The sequence below is a fragment of the Hemibagrus wyckioides genome, linkage group LG20, assembly GCF_019097595.1.
Source record: "Hemibagrus wyckioides isolate EC202008001 linkage group LG20, SWU_Hwy_1.0, whole genome shotgun sequence".
NCBI lineage: Eukaryota > Metazoa > Chordata > Actinopteri > Siluriformes > Bagridae > Hemibagrus > Hemibagrus wyckioides.
This window is the reverse complement of record NC_080729.1, coordinates 6080593-6106597: the sequence shown is the minus strand read 5'-3', so window position 1 is coordinate 6106597 and position 26005 is coordinate 6080593. Positions and strand designations below refer to the sequence as shown.

The 26005-nt window shown below is 41.5% G+C and overlaps 1 protein-coding gene across 3 annotated transcripts; it reads left to right on the top strand.

Moving 5' to 3' along the window:
- Positions 1-25540, top strand: brwd1 (bromodomain and WD repeat domain containing 1). Of its 3 annotated transcripts, none has more exons than XM_058418464.1 (43): positions 1-395; positions 507-565; positions 671-700; positions 907-966; positions 3039-3189; positions 3278-3376; positions 4898-5058; positions 6104-6325; positions 6399-6499; positions 7597-7667; positions 8069-8169; positions 8263-8303; positions 9070-9171; positions 9560-9710; positions 10061-10195; positions 10961-11089; positions 11775-12000; positions 12126-12278; positions 12427-12610; positions 13286-13376; positions 13479-13619; positions 13700-13776; positions 13932-14157; positions 15175-15291; positions 15379-15486; positions 15622-15746; positions 15853-15935; positions 16068-16179; positions 16269-16330; positions 17222-17377; positions 17475-17595; positions 18243-18368; positions 18448-18517; positions 18591-18644; positions 19196-19318; positions 20310-20462; positions 20661-20836; positions 21026-21195; positions 21560-21694; positions 21780-21932; positions 22257-22556; positions 22711-22851; positions 23030-25540. In XM_058418464.1, the coding sequence occupies exons 1-43, from the start codon at positions 359-361 to the stop codon at positions 24427-24429; spliced, it is 6633 nt and encodes a 2210-aa protein (XP_058274447.1). In that variant the 5' UTR covers positions 1-358; the 3' UTR covers positions 24430-25540. The 3 variants fall into 3 exon arrangements, with proteins under 3 accessions (XP_058274447.1, XP_058274446.1, XP_058274445.1); XM_058418463.1 differs by having other exon boundaries at positions 2-395; positions 19199-19318; positions 22254-22556; XM_058418462.1 differs by having other exon boundaries at positions 2-395; positions 22254-22556.
- The last annotated feature ends 465 nt before the right edge of the window (positions 25541-26005 follow it).

The window sequence follows — 26005 nt, the reverse complement described above, 5'->3', positions numbered from 1 at the left end:
CGTGAATATAATAACCGTTCGACTTTTATCGAGTCAGTACAGTCGATATGCTTTTACTTTCTCCATGACATCTCGACTCCCTTTGTTTGACAGGGAGACTTTTTTTCCCTTCCTCTTCTTCTTCTTCTTCTTCTTTCCTCCCCCAACCCCCCATTTCCTTTGGTCGGAGCGGAAGTTGCTCTGTACGCCGAGGCCTCGCACTTCCAATGGCGACTGAAAACTGGCTGAACGGAGAGCGGGAGCGATCACGAAAGGGGACCTGAACCGTGCGGTCAGAATTAAATAAATATATCAGCGCATAACAAGACATAAAGATAAGTTTCAGGAGTAGCACGTCAGCTGAGTTCGGGCTGACAGAATGGACAAAAGAGGGAGTATTTCGCTCCTGGAGTCGGGTAAGGCTGGAGGAAAAAAAAAAAAAGTAACGTTAATGTTTTGAGTCGCGAGCTCCATAACCGCTTTCCGACCTTTATATCACTCGTGTCTCCTCTTCTTTTTTTTTGCAGAGCTTTATTATCTAATTTCTCGTTTTTTAACAACCGGTCCTTGTCAGAGAGCGGCCGAGGTGAGAGCCGTGTATTTACTTATCGCTTATATGTCTTGTCTAAATGCTGTATTTTGGTTCAGAGTGCTCGTTTACATCACACACATCACTTCTGGTCTGTTGCAGGTTCTCGTGAGTGAACTGGAGGAACATCAGGTGTGTGTGTGTGTGTGTGTGTGTGTTTTGTTTGTAATAAACACAAAGCCTAATTCGAGTGAAGCTCACTAAGAGGCGGATTTAATGCTGATGGATTAGATCTCCGTCTTCCAGTGCGGCTTTTTTTTGGGGGGGGGGGGGGATAATATGCTTAATTAATCCAAATTAAGTAATTTTATGTTTGAACGAGTTTCTGTTCTCGGCAGCTTCTTCCCCGTAGAGTGGACTGGGAAGGAAATGAACACCCCAGGTCATATGAAGACTTGGTATGTTTATATCTTTTGCATTTAATTGCGCTGTGTGTGTGTGTGTGTGTGTGTGTGTGTGTGTGTGTGTTTCTGCTGAATGATTGTAATATCTCAACGATTTGGTTCATCACTAATCCGGAAGAAGCCTATGCAGCCATTTGCATTTGTTTTATTATGTGCTAGACTGTTAGTCTGGTGTGTGTGTGTGTATATTTCTCTAAAGCCCGGAGGGTTTTTTATCTTTTATTTTGTTTTTGTTTTTGTTTTTGACTCGGACTCGCTTCTTAGTTAATGTCGTATTGCAGTGAGGGTGGAGAATCCCGAGCTCGCGTGACGTCGCGCTTTTCTCCACCAATCAGCTTCCTCGCTCAGCCGGTCCCTTTTTTTTATTTTTTTTATTTTATTTCGCACCCGCTTTCTGGTTGGTCGAGGCGCGGTTCTGCTTTGCATGAACGCTGCACTTTCAAACCACTTCCTTTTCAGACATGATCATTTGTCCTGAACCGAGCAGATTGATTGTTTTTTTTTTTCACCCAATTGAGGCTTAGTGATGGCTTTCTATTCATGCCGAGTTGCGAATTAGTACATGCAAAAAAAAAATAGAGATCTTTGGTAAAAAACAAAAAACAAAACACCTTCAGTGTGTTAAAGGAAACCTTCACCCTTACGCATTGTATTGAAAATGTGCTTACGAATACTGAGACTGTTAAAAGCACAAGGGGACATCACTAGTGCATCTACAACGGTGCGTAAACAGCAATAGTCTGTTCTTTCCTGACTCGCCGGTTTCACTTAACATCCCCTGTCCTATTAATGAGAAATCCACTTTGTACCACAAATCATTGATCTCGGCGTTACAGAATGCATCGTAGATGTACGAAGCACTCGAGCCGAACTGCTGCACAGACTCGGTTTGGCTAGTTGGTGATCAATGACGTGACGAGCCTGGTGGTGCTGATGGGAGTATTGTGAGAGTTGGAGCTTTTGAGCCATATCTGTTTGAGCAGCACTGACACACCTTTTAATTCAATGTTTTTTGTTTAGGGATTTATTTTCTACATTCTAGAACAATACTGGAGATTTCAAAACTATGAAATGACACACATGGACTTCAGTAATCCATATGTAATGACAACAAAAAAAACAGTCAGTTGTTATTTTAAGACACGAAGGTCAGGTGTTCTGGAATAGTTCTTTGCAAGAACAGTATTGTCAAGTGCATTTTGCAAAACCCATCAAGCACCATGATGAAACTGGCTCACATGAAGACCATCCCAGTAAAACAAGACCAAAACTGACCTCTGCTGCAGAGGAGAAGTTCATTTAGAGTGACCAGCCTCAGAAATCACCAATTAACAGCACCTCAGATTAGAGGCGTTATGAAGGCTTTACAGAGCATCAGTAGCAGACATATCTCAATATCAACTGTTCAAACGACATTATTGTGGATTTCGGCCGCCTTCAGCATTGTTTTACAATGTAGAAAGAAATAAACATCAGGAAAGACCATGGAATTAGAAGGTGTGTCCAAACTTTTGACTGGTAGTGTATAGAGGAAGAGGTGACCGAGCTGGACGGATCGAACGATTAAAGCGCTGCTGTTTTTAAGGTAGAGGTGACGAACGAGCTAAATCGCATGGGCGTAATGCAGGAAATGGATCAAAATGTTAATGAGAGAAGTTTGAACTATAAAACTAAACCTAGAAATTCTTTCCATCAATGCATTTAAAATGTGAATACATTTTGGATGTTCAGTGTTGATTTTGCCTTCAAGGACACATTGTTCCGCTTGTGGAATGTAAACTTAGATATAAGACACTCAGTTTTCAAGCAACGTCTTTAAATTGAGTCTATTCATTACGTTGTCGTCTGTTTGGATATGAGTATCTTTTCAATGAGCAATAATCTCACCCCCAGTGTTCCCTGGGATTAGCTCTGGATCCACTGTGACCAGGATAAAGAGGTTGCTGAAGAGAAATGGATGGATTTTATAAATGAGACGGTCATATCAAGCCGGGCTCATAAGGGAGCTTCTATTGCATTCAGTTGACATCTGCCTCACGTGATGTTTTTTCCCCCCCCTCAATAAGATCGCTGCCAACAAGCATATTGCACCAGACCACTTGCTGCAGATATGTAAGCAGATCGGTCCGGTCCTTGACAAGCAGGTGCCGTCTGGTTTGCCTGGGGTGTATTCTCTGCTGGGTACAGGGAGGCACTCCGTACTTCGTACAGCTAAAGGTGGGGTAGCGTTAGCATTGAAACATTTTGATCTTTCTGGAATGCACAGATTTATCTCACTCCATATTGTATTTTTGATGCGATACAGATTGTGGACGTAGCCGATGGAAAAGCTCGACTTTTGCTGCCCTTCATCGAGGAAGACCACCGGAGAGGCCTTTGAGCTGCAGGGATGCACCAAATCTGGGTATATGTCATTACTATTTCACTGGATTCAGTTGTTTTGAGTTCAATGGAGACAGGGTGCTTTTATATATGCAGTCCATTTGAATAAAATCCAAGTCTGCTTTTCTGCGTAGGTGAGAAAACGGCAATCACACTTTGGTACGGACCAAAATAGCGTAGAGGCTTCAGTCCGGTTCCAAGACAAATCTAGTGAGGTCTGATTGCAGTGAAGTGATTGAGCTCTGAATCAAAATAACTGCAGGAAGTGAACCAAACGTCTGTCTATTTTGGTTTGCAACCAGCAATATTTTGTAAATGTGAGATGCTAAAATGAGCTCCAGTGCCCAGAATTTGCCAGGTTCAAAATGAGCTACAGTTATATGCCATGATATAGACATTTGGGCTGACTTACAATAAGAGAAAAATACTAAGTGAACTTGGCTTTTACGGAAGGATAACTAGTGGGAAAATTCCCAAAGTAAAACAAAATCTGAACCAGAAAAGCTTCTCGAACTATATCCTTTAGACTGGTCTTCATGCACAGTACCATGTTTACCCCATGTTATTCCATCCACGTGTCAGTGGTGGTGGAGGGGTAATGATTCAGGCTTGTTTTGCAGCTTCAGGACCTTGGAAGCAGAACATTCTACAAAAGCAAAGCTTAAGATGAGCTAAAATTAGGTCATGCAACAGGACAATGACCCACAGCTGTGCATAAATGAATGTCCTGAAACATTACTGAAATGAAGCCATTTTGTAAAGTAGTGTGAGGCCAAATTTCACGGAAATAACATTGAAGCTGGTTCTATGCATTACTGAATTATAGGGTGTGATTATTTCATCTCACCTGCTTTCGGAACGTTGGTTTACTTTCTGGAAAAAAAATTGCTTTATGTTGAAATCCGTCGTGTTTTCTAATGTCATCAGAGGTTATTTATTTATAGTCATTGGTGAGGACCACACTTTCTTTTCCCCAGCATGACTGTGTAATTGTCTATTTTATCGATTGTTTATTGAACGCCAGCTTCGTGCTTTTGGTTTGTTTTCAGCCCTTCAAGTTTTTTCAGGCAGTGTTTTCATGCAGGTTTGTTTTGGTTTCATGTGCAGTGTGAAACCAAATGGTAAACAAATCAAAGGTATCAATTTCACTCCGATTTTGGACAAAAGGGTGCAAAAGCACTTCGACAAGTCCACTCGAAAGCACATGCTATAAAAAAGGGATGCTGTATATGTGTAAATACATACACAATTGTAGTATGGCAATCTTCACTGTCTGTGTGTGTTTTATTTAGCTCCTGGTGATTATAATGATTAGACTCACCACAGGTGAAATAATGGGGCTAATATGATGTTTAATGTCACAGGGGCTGTATAACATACATGCATTTATAGGTGCATTTCTTTTAAGCTGATCTGAGACATTGGTTAATTAAAATGTGCTTTAGCTCAGGTTTGAGGTTGTGACTGTGCATAGGGTAATATCTGTATACCATCATAGCATGAATTCTGTGATTAGTGTTAATATATGTGTTTGTGTGTGTAGTGGAGGTGTGCAGAGGCAGGGAGCTGACAGGAACTCAGCGTTTCAGCTTTGTCCACCCTGTCAGCGTATATCAGAACATCAAAATGCACAGGAGGATTCTGGGACATCTCTCGGCTGTTTACTGCATCGCCTTCGACCGAACAGGATCAAGGATTTTCACGGTGAGAGTCTTCATCTCTGATAAGGATCGCTTGTGTTAGTACTTTGATTATTTGTGGTGGTGTTAACGACGCGCCTGATATCTGACGTTAATGTCTACGTTTTCCCCTGATCTTGGCTATAGATCTATATAAAACCTATAATTATGGGATGGTCGGTTTGTTTGACTCCTGAGCATGACTAAATTTGTCTTGCATCGTTGCATCTTTCTTCAGTTTAAGCGAAGGTTATACAGTTTAAGGATGCAGCCTGATTACACCAGCACATGGTGACTTGCACACCCACTCAGGGGAATTGTGTTTAAATAATAAATTGCTGTTGATGACGCTCTAAAGAAAGGCCACATCAAGCCCATCATATGAAATATTTGGTCAGAGATCTACGTCTGGCCGAGAGCTGTTAAGCCTAAAATTGCAAACTATGCCAAAATCCAGTGCCAACAATTCTAGAAAACACTAAATGTTTATTCCACCTTTTGGAAAAATACCACCCAGTTTTTTCCTGCTTCCTTGATTTTTACGGATGTTATAGATGTGATTGAGTTTCTTTTATTTCTAGACCTCTCAGTATTCTCTTGACCAAACTGAAAAGCTGCTAAAATGCAGTGGATTGCGAAGGTATTTACTCCTCCCCCCCCTTGTCAGTTTTTGTAGTGTTATAACCTCAACGGAAATGGACTTAATCGGGATTATTATCTGTCATATTTTCACCAAATGGTGGCTCATATTTCAGTGGGGGAGAAAAGTGTAGTTTGCAAAGTAAACAAGGAAGTAAAATCACAAGAGGATTCGCTCTGTTGCTGTGAAACCTCTAAATAGTGCAACCAATTGCCATCAGAAGTTGAGATTACAGTATCACAAACGTACATAGACAACACAGTGACCTGAAGACAAAGGGGCTATCAAAAGAAGTCCAGGATAAATGTTTTGGGAAGCAGACAGCATCATTAAATCCAAAATGTAATGGTCCAGTGCTATACAATCTTTTAAGCTCCAAGTGTAGCTCCTAGTTTTTCCTGACCTGAAGAATAATTACTCTCCTGATCAGGGTTCAGATGATGCCTTGGTAAAAATTTGGTCCTCCTTTGACGGGAGGCTCCACTCCACTCTGCGAGGACACCACGCTGAGATCTCGGACCTCGCCGTCAACTATGAGAACACCCTCATCGCAGCGGGAAGCTGCGACAAAACCATCCGAGTCTGGTGCCTTCGTACCTGTGCCCCAATGGCAGTGCTGCAGGGTCACAGCGGATCTATTACCTCTTTACAGGTATGCCACACTGCCTTTTTCCTCTTGCTTTATTTCCTAGGCTTGATTTGACCCTCATGTTTTGTCTCCTTAGTTTTCTCCATTTGCCAAGGGCTCCAAAAGGTACATGGTCTCTACAGGAACTGATGCCACTGTCTGCTTCTGGCAGTGGGATGTAATGAACACCGCTTTCAGGTAAGTGTGACGATTTTTTCTTCTTCTTGCGATTCATTTTTGTTAAATTGGGCTCTGATTCGGGTAAACGGAGCTTACAAGGTTGGGAAACTGTAGCCTAGATGTTTTAGATTAAATGGAGCACAGAAACACTGCAGAAGAAAATAAACCGCCCTGAATTCAGTGACTCTTTAGTCTTTATTAAATATACGGCTTCTGTAACAGGTTCTTGTTGTGGCTCGTCGTAGCCGATCACATGAAGCTCATCGGGAATGGGAAGGAAGAGTAATATCTTGCTGCACTTTGCATTTCAGTACATTTATGTGTCTGCACTGACAGTTAGCTTCTGACCAGAAGTGCAAATATAATAATAATATAAATCTAATTAAAAGTTAAAAGTATTTACTGTAGGAGTAAAGTGTAAGATTCTGGACAACAGTCGCAGTGGTAAACTGTAGCAGTTAAGTTGTGTAAAATGAGCATTATGAGTAAGGATGAAGGGGTGTGAGGAATGTTTTGGGGGGTGTGTGGATTAGTGCATTAGATCAGAGTTCAGAAGGGTGACAGCTGAAGGAAGGAGGCTATTCCTGATCCGGCTGGTGTGACAGTACAGGCTCCTGTAGTGAGAGGTGATGATTAGGATGAGAGCGGTCCTTGATGATGCGTCTCACCCTCTGTACGCAGCGTTTAATGTGGATTTCTGCAGTTATTGGGAGCTGGACACTGATCAGATGTGCAATTTTCATCACTCGCTGGAGGGCTGTCTTGTCGTTTATGTTGTTATCTGTTTAAAAAGAAAAGAAAGTTAGCTTTTAGACTTTTATTTTAGCACCTCTGGTCAGATTGTGTGGTTTTGTTTCGATTTAAGTTCATGCTGAAAGAATTATGAATTAGTTCTGGGCAATAGTCAGAAACAGTAAAGTGAAGTGTCGCTGTAAAACAAAACATTTCGCTTGCTTATTTATATCCATGGACCAGTCATTAATGGGTAAATATTAAAAGGTGCCTGTTGTCATCATTTAGTCTTGTTTGCTTTTTTAGCTGGATATTTTATTCGAATACAGCGGGTATTTAAATATACATCTGTAAAATCCTGTTCTCTCCTTTATCTGCTTCAGCGATCGTCCCCAGAAGTTTACAGAAAGGCCGAGACCCGGTGTTCAGATGGTGTGTTCCTCATTCAGTCCAGGTAAGGGCAAATGGCTGAACGCTCCTGGAAAATAACCAGCGCGGTTGCAAATTTTCCACCATTCATCCAGAAAGGAGCCGCACCTAAATAGTAGAGACGAGAGGTTTCAGGAACAGATTTCATAACCAGTGGAGATGTAATGAGAAGTAATTTGGGGCAGATTTCTTTTCCATTTCTTTTGCAATGTCACACCGTTTCAATTGTTGTGGAGGGGAAAATGGGGGAGTGGCACAGAAGTCAGTGTAGCCTTGACCTCAAAGATGAGCTTATTACATTCTTATCAACTGAAGTTTTAAGAATGGGACATTCTAGCAAGTCGCAACCCACTTTTAACCGAGCGTCCTGAATTTATCTAAATGAATCTAACGTAACTAATATATAATTGCTCTTATCTGATACAGGAGGCATGTTCCTAGCTACAGGAAGCACCGATGATGTCATCAGGATATACTACATGGGCAGCGGGAGTCCGGAAAAAATAGCCGAGCTCAACTCGCACACAGTAAGGGTTTCATTTTTAATCACGTCACGTTTGTTGTTTGCTGAGACTGTGGCGGAAACTGAAGGCTAGTTTTGACACGTTTTTTGTTTTTAGGACAAAGTTGACAGCATCCAGTTCTGCAATACAGGAGAGAGGTAGGTTTGTTTTTTGAAGCATTTTCAGTCTGAATTGGAAAATCATTTCATGGTGGTGTTGATTGTGGAACGTTCGGCATGTAGACCCAAGTTGCACGTGTTAATGATTTTGTTTCTTCTGATCATTCATCATGCCTTCATTCCAAATTTTGGTGTCTAACATATTTTTTTGCTGATTAACGTCTTGTTCTCATTTTATTGTTTTATATTTTTATGCTAGGTCTAGTTCCTAAACCAGGAACTAATTTTAAAATAAGATTTTTTTTAATGCATTAAAACCACAGCATAACTATATACATCAATATACACCGACCAAGCATAACATTATGACCACCTGCCTCATATTGTTTAGCCCTGACCCGTGATGCACTGTGTATTGACACCTTTCTATCAGAACTAACATTAACTTCTTCAGCAATTTGAGCAACAGTAGCTCGTCTGTTGGATCGGATCACACGGGCCAGCCTTCACTCCCCACGTGCATCAATGAGCCTTGACCGCACATGACCCTGTCGCCAGTTCACCACTGTTCCTTCCTTGGACCAGATCATCAGCGTTATTCACTTCACCTGTCGGTGGTCATAATGTTATGGCTGATTGATGTAGTAGTAAGCCTATAGGAAAATAGATGGATTTCTAGTTATATGTAATTTAATTTATAGATTTAAAAAAATAAAATTGCTCCAAACCCAGACAGTAAGGACGCCTGGGTGATCGTGCTGTAAAATGACATTATATTCAAATGCGTGTTATGTTTTTGTGTCAGGTTTGTAAGCGGCAGTCGTGACGGCACCGCTCGTATCTGGAGGCTGCATCAGAGACATCAGTGGAGAAGCATTTTGCTGGAAATGTCTGCCACTTTACCAGGGTACGAATCCTCAGAAATAATCACGTTTATCCTATCTGTTATGACTTGACTATGATGTTTAAACAAAGTGATGTTCTTTGCTCTCTTATTCATGTACCTCACGAATAACATCGTGTGTTAGGTGTGTGTATATCTGTAATTAGATAAAAACATGTCTAGGACAATTAAAAAAAAAAAAAAATTCCGCTACAGGGTTTTGTTCATACAGCTTTTGGAAGTAATATATATTTTAATAAGAAGCTTAAACCGAAAAAAAGTAATCTATTTTTGTGCTAATGTGATGAAGTAAAAAAAAAAAAAAAAACGGTTCCTTAGTGTAATAGTCTCTTGATATTTGGCCTCGCTTTCTAAGCTTTATCACTTCTATTTTAATCTGCGCTGATTGCAGAACTGCGCCTGCAGAGGAAGAGAGCTTCTTCAAACCCAAGGTCACCATGGTGTCATGGGATCGTCATGACAACACCGTCATCACAGCTGTCAACAACCATCTCCTCAAAGTGTGGAACTCCTACACAGGGCAGCTGTTACATGTGTTAAAGGTAAAAACGCAGACCCACAGGAATGAGATTTGTTTATGTGAAGGGCGAGGATATCGTGGTTTGTTAGGACGAGTATTTTTATTCATTACATGATTATTTGAGATCAAAAACTGTTAATCTGGTGGGATTTTATTGGAACATTTGTGGAGGCATGAGGGTGTGCAGGGGTGTTACTATGATCTAAAAACATCTGGATAGGAAAGTACGAATGGATCATCTGAATATATATATATGTGTGTGTGTATGTTTATAAATAAAAAGCTGACTGTTTATGTTTAGACTGATGCTTGAGAAGGCTGTTGCTACTGTTGCTATGGGAGACAGAGTGTAATATTTTTCATTCCTCCCAGGGTCATGAGGCGGAGGTGTTTGTGCTGGAGCCACACCCATACGATCCCCGGGTCATGCTGTCTGCGGGTCATGATGGCAACATTTTCATATGGGATCTCATCCGAGGCACAAAGACTCATCACTACTTCAACATGGTACAGTATTCCAGTACTACTTTACACAATTAAAAATATGAAATAAGATTACACTGATATGAAACATATGATTGAAATTTTAAAAGTTAAAGTCCATCGCAAGGCTTTGAATAGCAAGTAGCATACTGCAGTAACGCGCCTTCGCTGTAAATTGATCATGTGCTGTTCTTCTTTCTCATAAGCGGATACTAAAGTGTTTATTTTTAAGCGTCTGATCTTGAAAATGTCGGCTTGCTAGACTTGTACACCTTTTTAGGCCACAGGAAAAGTTCTTGAAGGACGTCTCTTGGTGAAAGGGTGTGATTTTTGTGATCTTGGTGGTTGCTGATTTGTTGGTGCATTGATCCTATGAGAATTAGCAGCTGTGTGCCGTGTTGGCGTCATGGGGGACGTCGCTGGCGCTTAGAATGGTGTTTGAGAGAAGATTCAGGCAAACATAAGGAATAACAATCAGGTCTCAGCATAAGGGATAACAATCAGGTTTTGCTCGTTTTCAGTTATCATATTCAGTTGAATGTCACATTGAAGTGGAGACAAATAAACTTGAATACCTCCTTGAGATTTTAATGCAGCTATACAACGCAGTCGCTCCGAATTACTGCAGGTCATCAGCTCAGATAGAATTGAAGGAATTTAAGCATTAGCTTTTCCCTACCCTCAACACCCCTTGTATAAACACAGCTGAATCAGTAAGCTGACTATTTAAACTGAACGGGCCAGGAGTTAAGTAGTTCTCTCTAAAGGGTCTTTTTTTTTCCTGTCTAGATTGAAGGGCAGGGGCATGGTGCTGTTTTCGATTGCAAATTCACCCCTGATGGTCATCGCTTCGCCTGTACAGACTCTCATGGCCACCTGGTCATTTTTGGATTTGGGAGCTCCAAGCCTTATGAAAAGGTTTGCCTTTAACATTTACATCTACACTTAAGAATCTCTTTGCTGAATTTGTTTTGTTTTTTTCTTTGTATTGTGGTTAGAGCTTTTTGTGCTTGTGATGCCCTCCTGTTTACATTAAGCAACATGAATATAGTTTGGCGACAAGTGCAACTCATAAAAGCGTGATTATTATTATCAATATAAATCGCATCATTGCAGCGGATGCCGGCGTTATACCGTGATTATGAATATAATTAGAATCTGCATTCATATAGATAAAGATAAATATATTAATTAAATCTTCAGGCTATAATTAGTGATTACAGCAATTTGTCAGTTTGTGTGGAAGATTTTTATTTATTTATTTATTTTTTAGGTATTTCATAAATAAATATTAGTTACACTAATATATGTTTTATAGTAATACTATACATATCAGCTGCCAGAGACTGGTTTTCAGTGTACAATAATGTATTTTGAAATTAATAATAATTTAAAATTATTAATTAGTAATGCCATGCACATGGCTTGTTAGTTGGTTGTGTACTTTATTTTAAAAGCCAGTTATTTTAGCTCTTACCATGATACAAAATGAGGAGAAATTGCAACTGGGAAGCTGCTTTTGCTTGCTTTAGTTACTTAAAGGTGCTATTACTGTGGCTAGTCTGTGACTAATGACGGAAACCACTCTTGAAATAACTTGCAGCTTCCAGACCAGGTGTTTTTCCACACTGACTACCGTCCATTGATCCGGGACTCCAACGGGTTCGTATTAGACGAGCAAACACAACAGGCACCTCACCTTATGCCCCCACCCTTCCTCGTGGATGTCGACGGGAATCCTCATCCTCCCAAATATCAGAGACTCGTGCCAGGAAGGGAAAACTTCACAGATGAGCACCTTGTTCCTCAGCTTGGATATGTTGCTACAAGTACGACCGATATCTCTTGTTTCTGTGTTTTTTGATGAAACAGTTCCAGTAGCCTGTGAAGCACTGCTAGCATTCCTGTTCCCATAGTAAAAATGTTACTCAGCACATCCTTTATGTTTATGTAGGTGATGGTGAGGTGGTGGAGCAGGTGATCAGCCAGCAACCTGCTGAGAGTGAGGATCCTCAGGCACGCCGGAGTCTCTTAGACGATGCCATCCGTCAGCTCCAGGAGCAGCAGGACCAGCAGGCTGGGAGGCAGCAGGGTACCCCAAGAAGAGGTGCGTGGTGCAGATTGCAGTAGGAAATTTCTTACTTAAGTGTGAAGGAAGATATCTACATGGAGCATTGCAAATTGTTATTGCTGACATACTGTGAATGGACTGTAAATCAAGTTGGGTCAATTTCACCCTTCCTTTTCATGTGTAGTGTCTTTGAGTGAGCGGATGGAGGTGCAGTCTCCTCCTAACGTGGGGCTCCGGCGCAGCGGGCAAGTGGAGGGAGTGCGTCAGATGCATCAAAACGCACCACGTAGCCAGATGGCGACTGAACGGGACCTGCAGGCATGGCGGCGCAGGGTGGTGGTGCCTGACCTCACCTCCAGTGCATATAGGTAAGGCCTTCAAACATCATGAATTTAGTGCTTTATAGTTATCTTAAGTTTGTAAAGTGACCCTTTAATAACTTGATTGCAAGAGATGTGTCATAGATGTGTCATCTAACTCAAGTGTCCTAAACTAGTGGAGTCCAGATGCATATACAGAATAAAAAAACTGCCTTTTAGTTCAGTGACCCTAAGCATCGAACCAGTACTCCTTCTGTACTAGGTTTGTTGTTGTTGTTGTTGTTTTTATCCAAGTGCATGCATTTATGTGAAGCCCATCAGCACCAAACCACACAATAGCATACATAGCTAGACATGAAGTCTGAAAGAGGGCACTTTTTTACAGCCTTGCATACATTTTCATTTCATCTGGTCTGATCAGTGAACTGAGAACTTGGTGTCGTTTACAAGAAATTGTCCAATGAAAACACAACTTTTAAATTTAAGGATAAGTGGACAGAGGAGGATGCGTTTATACTTCAATTTCTTAAGTCTGTGGCACTAGTCACAAGTGACGGTGGTAGTGTGACATGCCACCATTGTCTTGTTTAGAGCCATTGTTGCTGTTTGGTCGTCTTCAAATTTGAGTTGCATATCTCTTATCTAACCGTTGCCATGGAGATTCAGAAATGATTTGGGTCCAGGAGCAATGAAACTGCAATGACAGCATCATTTGTGTTACAGGGATCAGGAGTCTTTCAGAATCGCGAAGGGTGAGGAGGAGATTGTTCTCTATAATGCCAAGAAACGCAGAATTGCACACAACACCTTTAGGGTAAAACTATTTCTTCTTTTTTCCTCCATATGTTCAATACCATCAGCATTAGCAGTTTTCTCGGTGCTTATGGTATCTCCTTACTGTTTGTGGAATCCACAGGACGACTCCGATGAAGAGGCGGTGTGCACCAAGCGTACCGCGCCACGCAAGCGGCACCGCAATTTGGACAGCACCAACAGCTACGCGGAGAGTCTGATCGAGTTTTCTTGTGAGGAAGGAGAGGAGACCGCTTCCTCTGAGGTAAAAGCATCTTTTCATCCCTTGATAGTTTTCTGCTGCGTGTGATTAATCGCTGATCCTGGTGTATGTGGACATTTCAGGAAAATGAAATTGAAGCTAGTGAGGTGGACTCGTCAAACGAAGAGGAAGAGGAGGAGTGGAAAAGTGACAGCTCGAGGTACAAACTCCTAACAAGTGGCGTGGTTCAGCCTGTTAATTCGCTGAATATGTGAAAGTCTTATATTCCTTTAATGGTGTTACAGTCAAGCTAGTGCATGCTGATGTAAATATTTCCAGATTGTTTAACTGATTCTTAGTGTTCTTGTTTTAAAGTCACTCTTCCAGCGAGCATTCTGATTGGACAGCTGACGCTGGCATCACCGCGCAGGCGGCCATGTCCTCCCGAAGACGTGCCCGTAGGCAGATTAGCAGTTCCGAAGAGGAGGAAGAGGAAGACAACACTGCAGAGGATGAGCAAACCGAACAAACCCAGGACGAGGATGTGCAATCTTCATCTCCTCAGAAACCGAAGAGAAAAGTAAAGAGCAAAGCGCCAAAGGTGAGTAGCATCGGTGGTGTTTAACAGATTTTAGCAGGCAGTGGCAACAAGGCATGTTAGCTAACTAACTGAAATTTTCACCACAAATCACGCACCTAGTACTTTAGGGATTTGGTAGGGAATCCCTGGAGGGTGTATCACAGGTTCTGTGATATTATTTATACATTCGGATCACTTCATGTTGTTTGGGGTTTTTTTTAGGGTTAGAAAATTAATATTTATTCAAGTTGATCTTTATTGTCAGCACAGCTATATACAGTGTACACAGTTTGATGACCATAGCATTTCTTCTTGACCTGAGGAATGAAATATATACACTATATTGCCAAAAGCTTTGGGACACCCCTTCAAATCATTGAATTCGGTTGGTCCAGTCACTTCCATGGCCACGGGTGTATAAAATCAAGCACGGAGGCATGCAGACTGCTTCTACAAACGTTTTTGAAAGGATGGGTTGCTCTCAGGAGCTCCATTGAATTTAAGCATGAGCAGCAAGTTCCATAAAGACATGGATGAAGCATGTTTGGTGTGGAGGAACTCGACTAGCCTGCGCACCCGATAGAACGCCTTTGGGATGAATTAGAGCGGAGACCGTGAGCCAGACCTTCTCGTCCAACATCAGCGCCTGACCTCACAAAATTCGCTTCTAGAGGAATGGTCAAAAACACGCTCCTAAACCTCGTGGAAAGCCTTCCCAGACGTCCCAAAACTTTTGGCACTGTACGCAGGATGTAAATAAAGTGCAGCAGAAATGAGAAGCATACAGGAAGGTGTTATGTGAACGTGGGAGTGAGTACACACTACATTCAAAATGACAAGACGTGAAGTAACTGTAAGGTCCATAGCTGGAACTAACATGCAATGTAATGTGCAAAGTAAAATAAAATGGTTGTTATAGCAACCTGAGAGGAATGGTTTTAATGAATCAATACAATTTTCGTGTCGGTATGTGGTAAACGGTACAAAAGGATCGTAATAAATATCCTTTACCTTGTTGATCGTCTCTCTTGTAAACAGTGTCCAAAACCCAGGCCGTCCCTAAACAGAGAGGTGTCCAACGAGTTTCGTCCCTCTGCCTGGATCACCGATGTCATCCCTCGAAAGTCTCCTTTTGTTCCGCAAATGGGTGATGAGGTCCGTTGTCCCCCGTCTCATGTTACTCATACTACTCGTTACACGTTCTTGGTCGATGTTTGTTTATTTTTTGCACTCTGTCTGTAGGTAATCTACTTCCGTCAGGGTCACGAGGCCTATGTGGATGCAGTGTGCAGGAGTAATTTGTACCCCATCAACCTGGACAAACAGCCATGGAAGAAGATGGATCTGAGAGTCAGTTTTCATTTCGAACCTCTTGTAACATCTAGGCTTGAAATATCATTTACTATTCTGGTGGTTGCATAAATGTTTGTCCAGCCTTTAGATGTATTACTGTGTAAAAATTACTGTTTACTGTTTAATCACCAGGACCAAGAGTTTGTTAAAATAACCGGGATCAAGTACGAGGTGTGTCCTCCAACACTTTGTTGCTTGAAACTGACCCAGATCGACACCGGAACAGGCAAAATCACCAAAAAGTCTTTTTCTGTGAAGTAAGAGTCAACATTTTTGTATTGTTTGTACCAACTAAGCCCCTATGGTCTATTAATAAGAAGTTCCTTGTCATATTTTGCTGGATTATTTGTTTCTCTCCTGCAGGTATCATGATATGGCAGATGTTATTGACTTCCTCGTTCTCCGCCAGAGCTACGATGAAGCACGTAGCAGGATCTGGAGTCCAAGTACGTCACCATAGTGCTCTTTACATTTATTTAACCGTTCAGCGGGTTCATCTCTTTACAGATGGAACTCTTGGTGATAAAGTCCTGTCTTCCCTGGAAGTAATGTTTAAGTAATCGTGGTTTGTTCTTTAGATGATGCTTTCCGATCAGTAATTGATGATGCTTGGTGGTTCGGGACCATAGTCTGTCAGGAACCATATCAGCCTGAGTATCCAGACAGCCATTTCCAATGCTTCAAAGTCAAGTAAGGCGCTAACCTTTTCCCACTGTGGTGTGTGTTTAGATCATCGTCTGGCTTTGAGTCTTATTGATGATGCAATGGTGTGTCTACAGGTGGGACAATGGAGAGACTGAAAAGATTAGTCCATGGGACATTGAGGCTATTCCAGAGAATGGTAATCTCTCTCTCCCACTCTCTCTCTCACTGTTCATCTCTCTTGCTCTTCCTTTCTCTCTCTCTTTCTCTCACTTTCCTTCCATCCTTCTCTGTCTCTCTCTTCTCCCTCCCTCCCTTTCTCTCTCTCTTTCTTTCTCTCTCTCTCTCACTTTGTCTCCCTTGCTCTTCTTTCTCTCTCTCTTTCTCTCACTCTCCCTTCCTCACTCCCTCCCTTTCTCTCTCTCTCTCTCATTGCCTGTCTCTCTCACTCTCTCTTGCTCTTGCTCTCTCTCTCTCTCTCTTTCTCTCACTCTCCCTTCCTCACTCCCTCCCTTTCTCTCTCTCTCTCTCATTGCCTGTCTCTCTCACTCTCTCTTGCTCTTGCTTTCTCTCTCTCTCTTTCTCTCTCTCCCTTCCTCACTCCCTCCCTTTCTATCTCTCTCTCTCTTTCTCTCTCTCCCTTCCTCACTCCCTCCCTTTCTATCTCTCTCTCTCTCTCTCTCTCTCGCATTGCCTATCTCTCTCGCTCTCTCTTGCTCTTCATTTCTCTCTATCTCTCTCTCACTTTCTGTCTCTCTCGCTCTCTTGCTCTTTCTTTCTCTCTTTTTCTCATTTTCCCTTCCTCACTCCCTCCTTCTGTCTCTCTCTATCACTCTATCTCTCTCTCTCTCTCTCTCTCTCTCTCTACCCTTGTAACCAGTTTAAGCTGTTCTTTGGTAATTAAATACATTACTCAGTTGAATATTTACTGTACACTTGCCTATTGAACTTTTATCCTTTAGAATGAAGATCAGATCCTTACATTCAGTATCCTCAGTTGAAATTGTAACTTTTAATTCACTTCTATTTCATCTACATGTTGAGACAAGGGTTGTTGAAGCGTGTTTTCCATCGTGTATCGATTGTGTAGCTCATCGTCCAGAGGCGGTGGGCGCAGGTGTACCAGTGACCGACGAGGAAAGAGCTGACCTCCTGTACAAACCACAAGACGATGAGTGGGGAGGGAGGAGTCGAGAAGAACAGTGTGCCCGCATCGTTGCTGGCATAGACCAGCTCATCACAGTAGGTGTGTGTGCTGAATCAATTCTCAATTCTACAATTGTTTCTTGTGTCACTGTTAAGACCCGTGTGGAAACTAGACCAAGTGTGTATGGCTTTTACAGATATCGCCGCACCCTTCTCTGGCCCAGTGGACCTCATTCAATATCCCACTTACTGTACTGTAATCGCCTACCCCACTGACCTCGGCTCCATCCGAATGAGGCTGAAAAACAACTTCTACAGGTGAAGCTTTCTCATCTCATAAAAATCCAAAAGCTATAGCTGAGCCATTTTGTGTGGTGTTTAAATGATCTCTTTAGTAGAGAGCACAGGGACAGACAACTGAGAATGCAGAAACAGCATCACAATAGCAAGATACAGTCTCAGGATAAATGAAGAATATCTCTCTCTCTCTCTTTCTCTGTTTCTTTCTCTCTGTCTCTTTCTCTCTCTCTCTCACTCACCCTTTCCCTTCCTCTCTCTCTCTCTCTCTCTCTCTCTCTCTCTCTCTCTCTGTTTCGTTCTGTCTCTGTTTCTCTCTCTCTTTCTGTTTCTTTGTTTCTCTCTCTCTTTTTCTCTCGCACTCACTCACTCACACACACTCTTTCTCTCTCCCTTCCTCCCTCTCTCTTTCACTCTCTTGCTCTTTCTCTCTCTCTCTCTCTCTCTCTCTCTTTCTCTCTCCCTTCCTCTCTCACTCTCTTGCTGCCCCCCCCCCCCCAAATACTTGTTTAAAAGATAAGGTTGGGACTTTCTGTAGCATTTTTCAACCAAATTGTTAGTCAAGGTGGTGCTGCTTTGGTGTGTGTTTCAAAATGACTTGTAAATTCCAGTCTGCTGTTGATCTGACTCCCCCTTTGTTTATATTACCCTTGCCTTATTGTTTTCAGGAGACTATCTGCACTAATTTGGGACACAAGGTATATTTATTGGAATGCAAGGACCTTCAATGAACCACGTAGCAAGATTGCAGAATCAGCAAAATTTATAACCGATGTCCTCTTAAAGTTCATTAGGTACGTGTATTGATCATATTTATATATTTGTGCTGGAAATGTGTACGGTTTCTTACAGTGTGTGTATCTTATTCCGCAGCAAGCCGCATTGTACGGATATCATGGAGATTTACAACGCGGTTGAAAACATGGAGTACACCGAGGACGAGGTGAACTAGGTTGCTTTGTAACTGTAGATAACTCGTCGTGTGTGCTCTTCCTCATCGCTTTCTATCGTTGCAGGATATGGAGGACGTTGAAGCACCAGGCACATCTACTGGGCGGAGGGCACATCAGGTAGGACTTGATTTTAATATGGATTACATATGCTTAACATGCACTATATGGCCAAAAGTTTGTGAACATCCGTGTTCAGTGGGGGTGAGGTCAGAGCTTTGTGCTCAGGCCATTCAACTTCTTGGCAAACCATGTCGTCATGAAGCTTGCATTGTGCACAGGGGCATTGTCATGCTGGTGCAGAATTCGGGCCTCTCTACAGCATTATTGACTTCCACCTTTTGTGCTGACGGATTGGGAGAACCACATTTGGGTATGATGTGATGTCGGGTATGGACAAACCTTTGGCTATATAGTGGATTTAAATTCTGCCCTAAATTTCGACCTGTAGTAGTAATAGCTGTGGTGTTGTGTATTGTGCCTCTCCTGCAGTCAGCTTAGAAGTCTACTTGTATTCTGTTTCATTTGATTCAATTACCATAAATTAAATGGTTCAGACCGCCCATTTGGATCAGAAGCTAGTACTTCTGTTTAATCCAAATACAGCAGTAAAACAATAACCAGACAACCAGAAAATGTAAGCGTTATTCAGCTTTTCTTATGTTTTTAAGCAGATGGAGCCGGTACAGGACAGGGACGCGTGGAAGGATGCATGCAAACAGCTGCTGGATTATATGTTTGAGTGTGAGGACTCCGAGCCTTTCCGGCAACCTGTAGATCAGAATGAATATCAGGTATGATGACGCATGGATCGTAAATATCCTTCATAAAATTCTCACATTGTAACACTGTCAATGTAATGCTTCTCAAAACGTATCTTGGGAATGGTCAGCAGAAGTTCACTTTCTGGAAGTTCACTCCTCGTGTATGAGACCAGTGGTCAGATATGAGCCTCACAGGACAGCAAGATTTTATTAACAGTATTAAAAATGTAAACAACAAAGTGCCGATGCTTGTTATTTTAGACGGACTGCTACTCTCACATGGGGTGTGTGTGTGAGAGAGAGAATATAATATCATAAACATGGATATAGTTTGTTAATCCAGTGCTCCTCTCTGTGACAGTAATAACACTGACAAAGTTGCTGTAGTATGGCTCCTGACATGAGCTAATAATCATTTAGTATTTCTGTTCATTTTTGTGAGCTCAGTTATCAACACGGGGCATGTTCATTTTTCAAGGGAAAGCATAACTGAAAATCTATTCATTGACAGATTATTCATTATTATTATGCATATATTACACTTTGGTGCAAATTTGTGCTTCATTAGTTTCAAAATGGTTCAATCAAGATTAATCATACAAAGCTTACTGAATTAGGAATGATTATCTATCTATCTCTCCCTCTCTCTCTCTCTCTCTATATATATATATATATATATATATATATATATATATATATATATATATATATATATATATATATATATATATATATATATATTAGAGAGAGAGAGAAGTACTAAGTACTTACTAAAGTAGGGATGATTTTTTTTATATATATATATATAAATCTATAAAAAAAAAAATATATATATATATATATATATAAATCTATAAAAAATATATATATATATAAATTTTAATTATTATTATTTATTTCTTTAATAAAACTATATGATTTTATATATATATATATATATATATTTAAATATGATTTATATATATATATTTTTATTAATAATATTTTTTATTTCATTTCCCATTTTATGTCACTGCTCTAGGACTATTTAGAAATCATCGACACTCCCATGGATCTGGAGACTGTTCGACGAACCCTTGAAGAAGACCGCTATGAAAACCCCACTGAACTATGCAAAGACACCAGGCTTATTTTTGCCAATGCTAAAGTCTACACACCAAACAAGCGTTCAAAGGCAAGTTGTTGTTTTTTTTTCCTCCTTTAATCAGAGCCATTTGTTTGCATTACTCCTTGTATCCTATCGTGATAAAGTGCATAAAGCGTATTTGGGTTTTCAAAGGATCTCCGTTGAAGTGGCATGTTTTCATAAAGCTCTTCCACAGACCATGATGCTGTGTCTAATGTTCAGTACACTGGTTTGTTAAATTCACAGATTTACAGTATGACTCTGCGACTCTCTGCATTCTTTGAGGAGCGCATTCGGAAAATCATATCCGACTACAGGACTGCAGTCAAAAGCAGTTTGAAGCTGAGACGAAGTCAGAGGTTTAAAAAGAGAGCCCAGCAGCAGGAACCCCTTTTTCTTCCTCCCAGGGTTGAATCCACTAGGTGGGCTTTTCATATGGCCACTGTTTTTACATTTTATTCTTTATTCCTAATTGATTTTTTCACATTGAAAGGTCTGGTCATCCCTAACAACTTGAATTTTTTTTACTGTAGCTAGAATAACTAGATAGCAGTCAGTGCCCATATATTTTCACAACTGTAAGCGATAGCATAATGTTTTGGTTTTGTCAGTCAGAAGAGGGCTGCTGTTAAAACTCAGGAACAGGTGGAACCACCTACAACCAAATCTACCTCGGCTAAGGCCTCTACAGCGGAGCGCCATCGCAGTAAGAAGCGAAGGAGGCTCAGTTCTACCTACACGTCGATGGAGGACTCCAATAAGAGCGCATCATCTCTGTCAGGTATGCCTTCAATGATCACAACATTGCTGTTAATTCCTACAGCAGAGCCGATCTAAAAGAAGCAATAAAAGATATTGTAAACTTGTTTTGTTTTAAGCAAGTGGCCTTTCTGATGTGTCCATTTCACACAATTTGTAAAGTCCAAACACAAGCCCTTTTCTCTGAGCTGTTTCTTTGGTGTGGACAAATTGCTTCAGAAGCTTAATGTATTCCGGCAGAATTACTGGAACTAATGTTTTTTAATGGGAGAAAGATGGTCTGTTTCACAAGTTTTCACGTGACGGCGACACCTGGTGTTCAACCCAGAAACTTCAGTTTGTAGTATGTTCAATTCTGTCTCTCCTCCCCCCCTTTAATGCTTTAGAGTCTGAAAATGACAGTGAAGTCTCGTTAAGCAAATCGAAGGAAGAAGAATTCCCTTCGTCTTCTCGGCCGTTCAGACGTGAAACAAGAGCGACACGGAGAGCCATGCAGAACAGAGAGTCCAGGAGGAAGAACGGTGAGACTGTTGTGCTACCAAGTGTTCCATTTACGCCAAACTGCAAATCACAGCTTATCTCAGCCGTGTCTTTTATCTTTTACAGAAAGCGGAAGCGAGATAGAGTGCTCAACTGGGGAGGAGGATGACGACGATGATGAATATTCTGGGAAGTCAAGCTCAGTAAAACGAGCGCAGTCGAGCAGAAACAAGAGCAGGAACGGCCGACTCACTCGGAGCTCTGAGAAAAGAAAACCAGGTAAATATTTTTGCATATTCAAGTCAGCAGATAAAGCTGAGGTTCCCAAAATCTTGTCCTGAATTTACTTATTATTATTATTATTATTATTATTATTATTATTACTATATTTATTAATTTATTTATTTGTTTATATATATATTTATATTTTTTATTTTTTTATTATTATTATTATTTTTTTATTTTTTTATTTTTTTTATCTGTCCTGCTTATTTTGTTGTGGTATATTGTCTGCTGATCCAGCTAAGCTCTTCCTATCTAAAATGCTAGTAAGTTTAATTCTTGGTAAATTTCCCTAACATGTATGCTGTTGTCTCCAAGAAGGTAGCGGTCAGGTGAGCAAGCTTAGCAGCAGATCCTCCCGTGCAGAGCGCAGAAGAGCTCGACACAGCAGCGGTTCTGACCCGGAACTTTCTGAAGATGAGGAGAACATGGAAAACGAAGATGACGACACAGACCAGAGTCGCCAGCCTAGGAAAACCGCTGTGGCGGCGGTCAGTAAGATGAAGCTGATGGATGCATCTGAGGAAGAGGATACTTCAGAGCATAAAGCGCGTTCCAGGACCAGCAAACGTGCTGCAGTTTTCCAGAGCAGCTCGGACTCTGACGAGCATGACCAGCAGGGTAGGAGCAATTTTTTTGGGAAACTTTTTGGGAAATTTACTGGTCGTTATTAGTACTCTGGTTTACTTGGAAAAATCGAATATTGTAATATTTGTAATCCTCGTAAGCGGTTTCCTAAATATTAATTAAAGTACTACTTTGTTTTTTTTGACAGTGTCACATGAAAGTGAGGATTGTGCCAGTGAGGAGGAGAAAAGTGAGGCCAGTCCTGATAGTGACTTCTCGGTTTCGCAACGGAATGGCGAGAGTAAAAGAGTTAACCGTAGGCCATCTAGGAGGAGAGGCGTGAAAGAAGGTGAATACAAAGCAAAATAAAAGATGACAATTCATTAAGATGCCATTTGTAGGGCTTTGTGATTAGTAGTGTAGTCTCATGTATGATAATATAGTCATAATGCTGTATGAAATGTCTCATGGTGTCTCACACTTTTCATGAGGTTGATTTATAATCCTGTTTTATATTATCATTACAGATGATTCTCCTCATGTCAATGGACACAGAAAGCACAGCCAAGAAGAGAGCGAGGACAACAGCAACGAGGGAGAAAGTGAGAATGACAGTGTAGAGGAGGAGGAGGATTCCATCAGCAGGCGAAAGCTCCTCAGGAAAACTGCAAGAGTTGCAGTATGTAAAATAAAGCAAATAAACTATAGTGATGAGGAGGAAGAGAGTCACTGTAGAACCAGACGGCAGAGGAATCACCCGAGCAATGCGAATACCTCAAAGACGTCTGATGAGGAAACGGAGACTCCAAAGCCTGAGAAACACCTTCATCAAAATGGAAGAAAATTAGACACACAGGACCTTAAATACTCTGAGAAAATAAATAATATGACGTCAAAAAGCCAAGAACTAGTATCTGCCTCAAAAGCTCGAACAGCTCCTGGAGCCATAGCATTAAAGACAGATGTCAAGGAATCCAGTGCTTCAAGGAGAAAAATCAAGTCTGAAGATGAAGACGGAAAAAACGAGAGTGAGAGCAATAGCGAAGAAGAACTCGCGAACAAAAAAAGCCCACAGGCAAGAAAGAACAAATCCAGAAGACCAGCCAAGTCTCGGAGTTTGGACGGCGACTCCAACACGTCCGACTCCGAGAGCGAAACGCCCTCAAACCAGAGACGCAAGACAAAAAAAGAGTCGGATTCTTCTGAGGAGTGGAAACAAAGCGATGAATCAGAAAAGGATAAGAAATCGTTCTCCAGAAGACCTACTCTAAGAGCCCTCCCCAAGAAGAAATACATCACGGACTCGGAGGAAGATCTCGACTCTGAGGGAGAAAAGCCGACGAGGAACGGAAAGAGAAGCTCCGATTCGGCGAAAGACGGCGCCAAAAGTCGGCCGAAACCACCGGGAAGGTCGAAAAGGAAACACATCAGCACTTCAGAATCCGAAGACAAAGAAGAAAACGGTAACGCCAGCGATGAAAGCGACTGCGGCAAACCTCCAGGCAGGAAAGGGAAACGGTTCAAGAAAGTTTCCGAATCCGAGAGCGATCCTGGAGGCACGGAGAAAGCGGCGAACGGTCCTTCGAAAAGGCTCCAATCCGAGGACGAACTCTCTGGTCAGCGAGGAAAAAGGCAGTCCACGAAACGGAAGCACAGCAAAAGCTACAGCAACGCCGACAGCACAGACTCCGAGAGCCAGGAGGAGGAGTCCAGCAACGAGTCGCAGTTCTCCAGCGCAGGATCACAAAGCAGTCCAAAAAGATACGCCAAGGGAAGACTGAGGGATCGGAAACGAAGGAGCGCACGTCACAAACCATCCGCTTCCGACGCGGACAGTGACAATTCCTACGGAAAGCCTCGACGAGCCACACGCATTCGGACCCGGAATCTCGGCAAACGGACTGTAAACTACAGAGACAGCGAGTGAGGGGTTAAGAAGTGGGGGGGGGGCTGTGTAAGAGACACTAACTGGAGAACTTGAAGACATTTGATTGTCCCAAAAGAAAAAGAAAAAAAAAAAAGTAGTAGCACTGGAGTCCTCTACATACTGTGAATCAACTTCAGGGATATTTATATTTTCTGTTGGGGGAGGTTGGGGGGGGGGATCTATGTATAGATATGAAATTTGAGCTACTGGTTTGGCTGCCCCTTCCTTTTCTGTTTGTGATTTGGCCACCAAGAATGATTAGAGGTGCATTGTCTGTCTGGGTGCTATCTTTAATATACCTCCTGCTTAATCGAGCATATTTTTGCTGGCTTGCACTAAATGGCACACTGTACTGAGGTATCTCATACACTAGTTCTGTTAGAAACTCAGGGGTCAACTACATTTACCGTTTTCAGACTTGTAGGGTTCTTCTATTTTTTTTTTTTTTAACCCCCCCCCAATTTAGTTTCATTGTGACGGACCCTTCTCCCATCATTTGCTTGTTTTGTTTTTTTTTTAAAGCCACATGAACCTTATCTTGTTTTTTGTCAAAGGAATGATTGAGCCAATATGTACAAAATTTCCTTTTCCCATTTCATTTAGGGTGTGTGTATATACATTGTGGATTTTTTTTTTTTTTTAATCTGCATCTTTCCGGAGTTTTCTGAGAATCGGTTTGTAGCAAAGCTTTGCATATTTAAAATTGTCAAGCATTATTTTGTATTCAATTCACAAATGCATCGTCTTGCCATATAGTATAAATTTGGTACATGTTTGCAAAGTACGGGAAATCAGTACTTGCTGCGAAATACAGTGATTTCTCATATTGGGAAGATGTTTCGGTCACCTGTTATATACTTTTCAGTATTAATTCATTTTCTGACTTAACTTATGAACGGTAAATACCTTTTGTACCCACTGCATTTGAAATGAATGGTGTTGGAGATGACGTACACCCGAACCTGACATTATTTCTTAATGTCTCTTTTGCAAAAAGCCAACAACTCTTTAATTCACGTTTTTGCAGATGTCGAGTCTAATGGAACATGGATAGAGTGAGAGGTTAAAGCATTTGATGAATAAAATAGCCTACTGTTTAAATGGCAAAACTGATTTCCTATTTCTTTTGTGGGGGGCAGTGTCTTGTCTGTCTTTCACACGTACCTGTCCAAAATTCTCAGTGGAAGTGTTTATTATGGCCACACGTGCATTACAGCACTGTGGAATTCTTTTCTTTGTGTATACCAACTGAGGAAAGTCGGGGTCAGAGATCAGGGGCAGATATGATACAGCACCCCTGGAGCAGAGAGGGTTAAGGGCCTTGTTCAATTGCCCAGCAGTGGAGCTTGGTGGTACCGAGGCTTGAACCCCAATCGTCCCATCAACAACCCAGAGCCCTGACCACTTGAACCACCACTGCCCCAGTATGTCAAGAACAAGCTGTTAAATATTTTTAATATGGAATTATCAGTGTAAACAGCAGGTTTCAAAAGTATTGGAGCAGCATGGCCGTTAGTCTTTGCTACACGCTGAAGCCATTTGCGTTTCAGATTAAAATTTCTTTCAGTGGTTTGTT

Excerpts from the sequence above, each read along its gene's own strand:
- brwd1 (XM_058418462.1), top strand. The coding sequence starts at position 359 with ATGGACAAAAGAGGGAGTATTTCGCTCCTGGAGTCGG. Across the intron at positions 13,377-13,478 it reads TTGCACACAACACCTTTAGG|GACGACTCCGATGAAGAGGC; the intron begins GTAAAACTATTT and ends TGGAATCCACAG. Across the intron at positions 21,695-21,779 it reads AGAGTCCAGGAGGAAGAACG|AAAGCGGAAGCGAGATAGAG; the intron begins GTGAGACTGTTG and ends TATCTTTTACAG.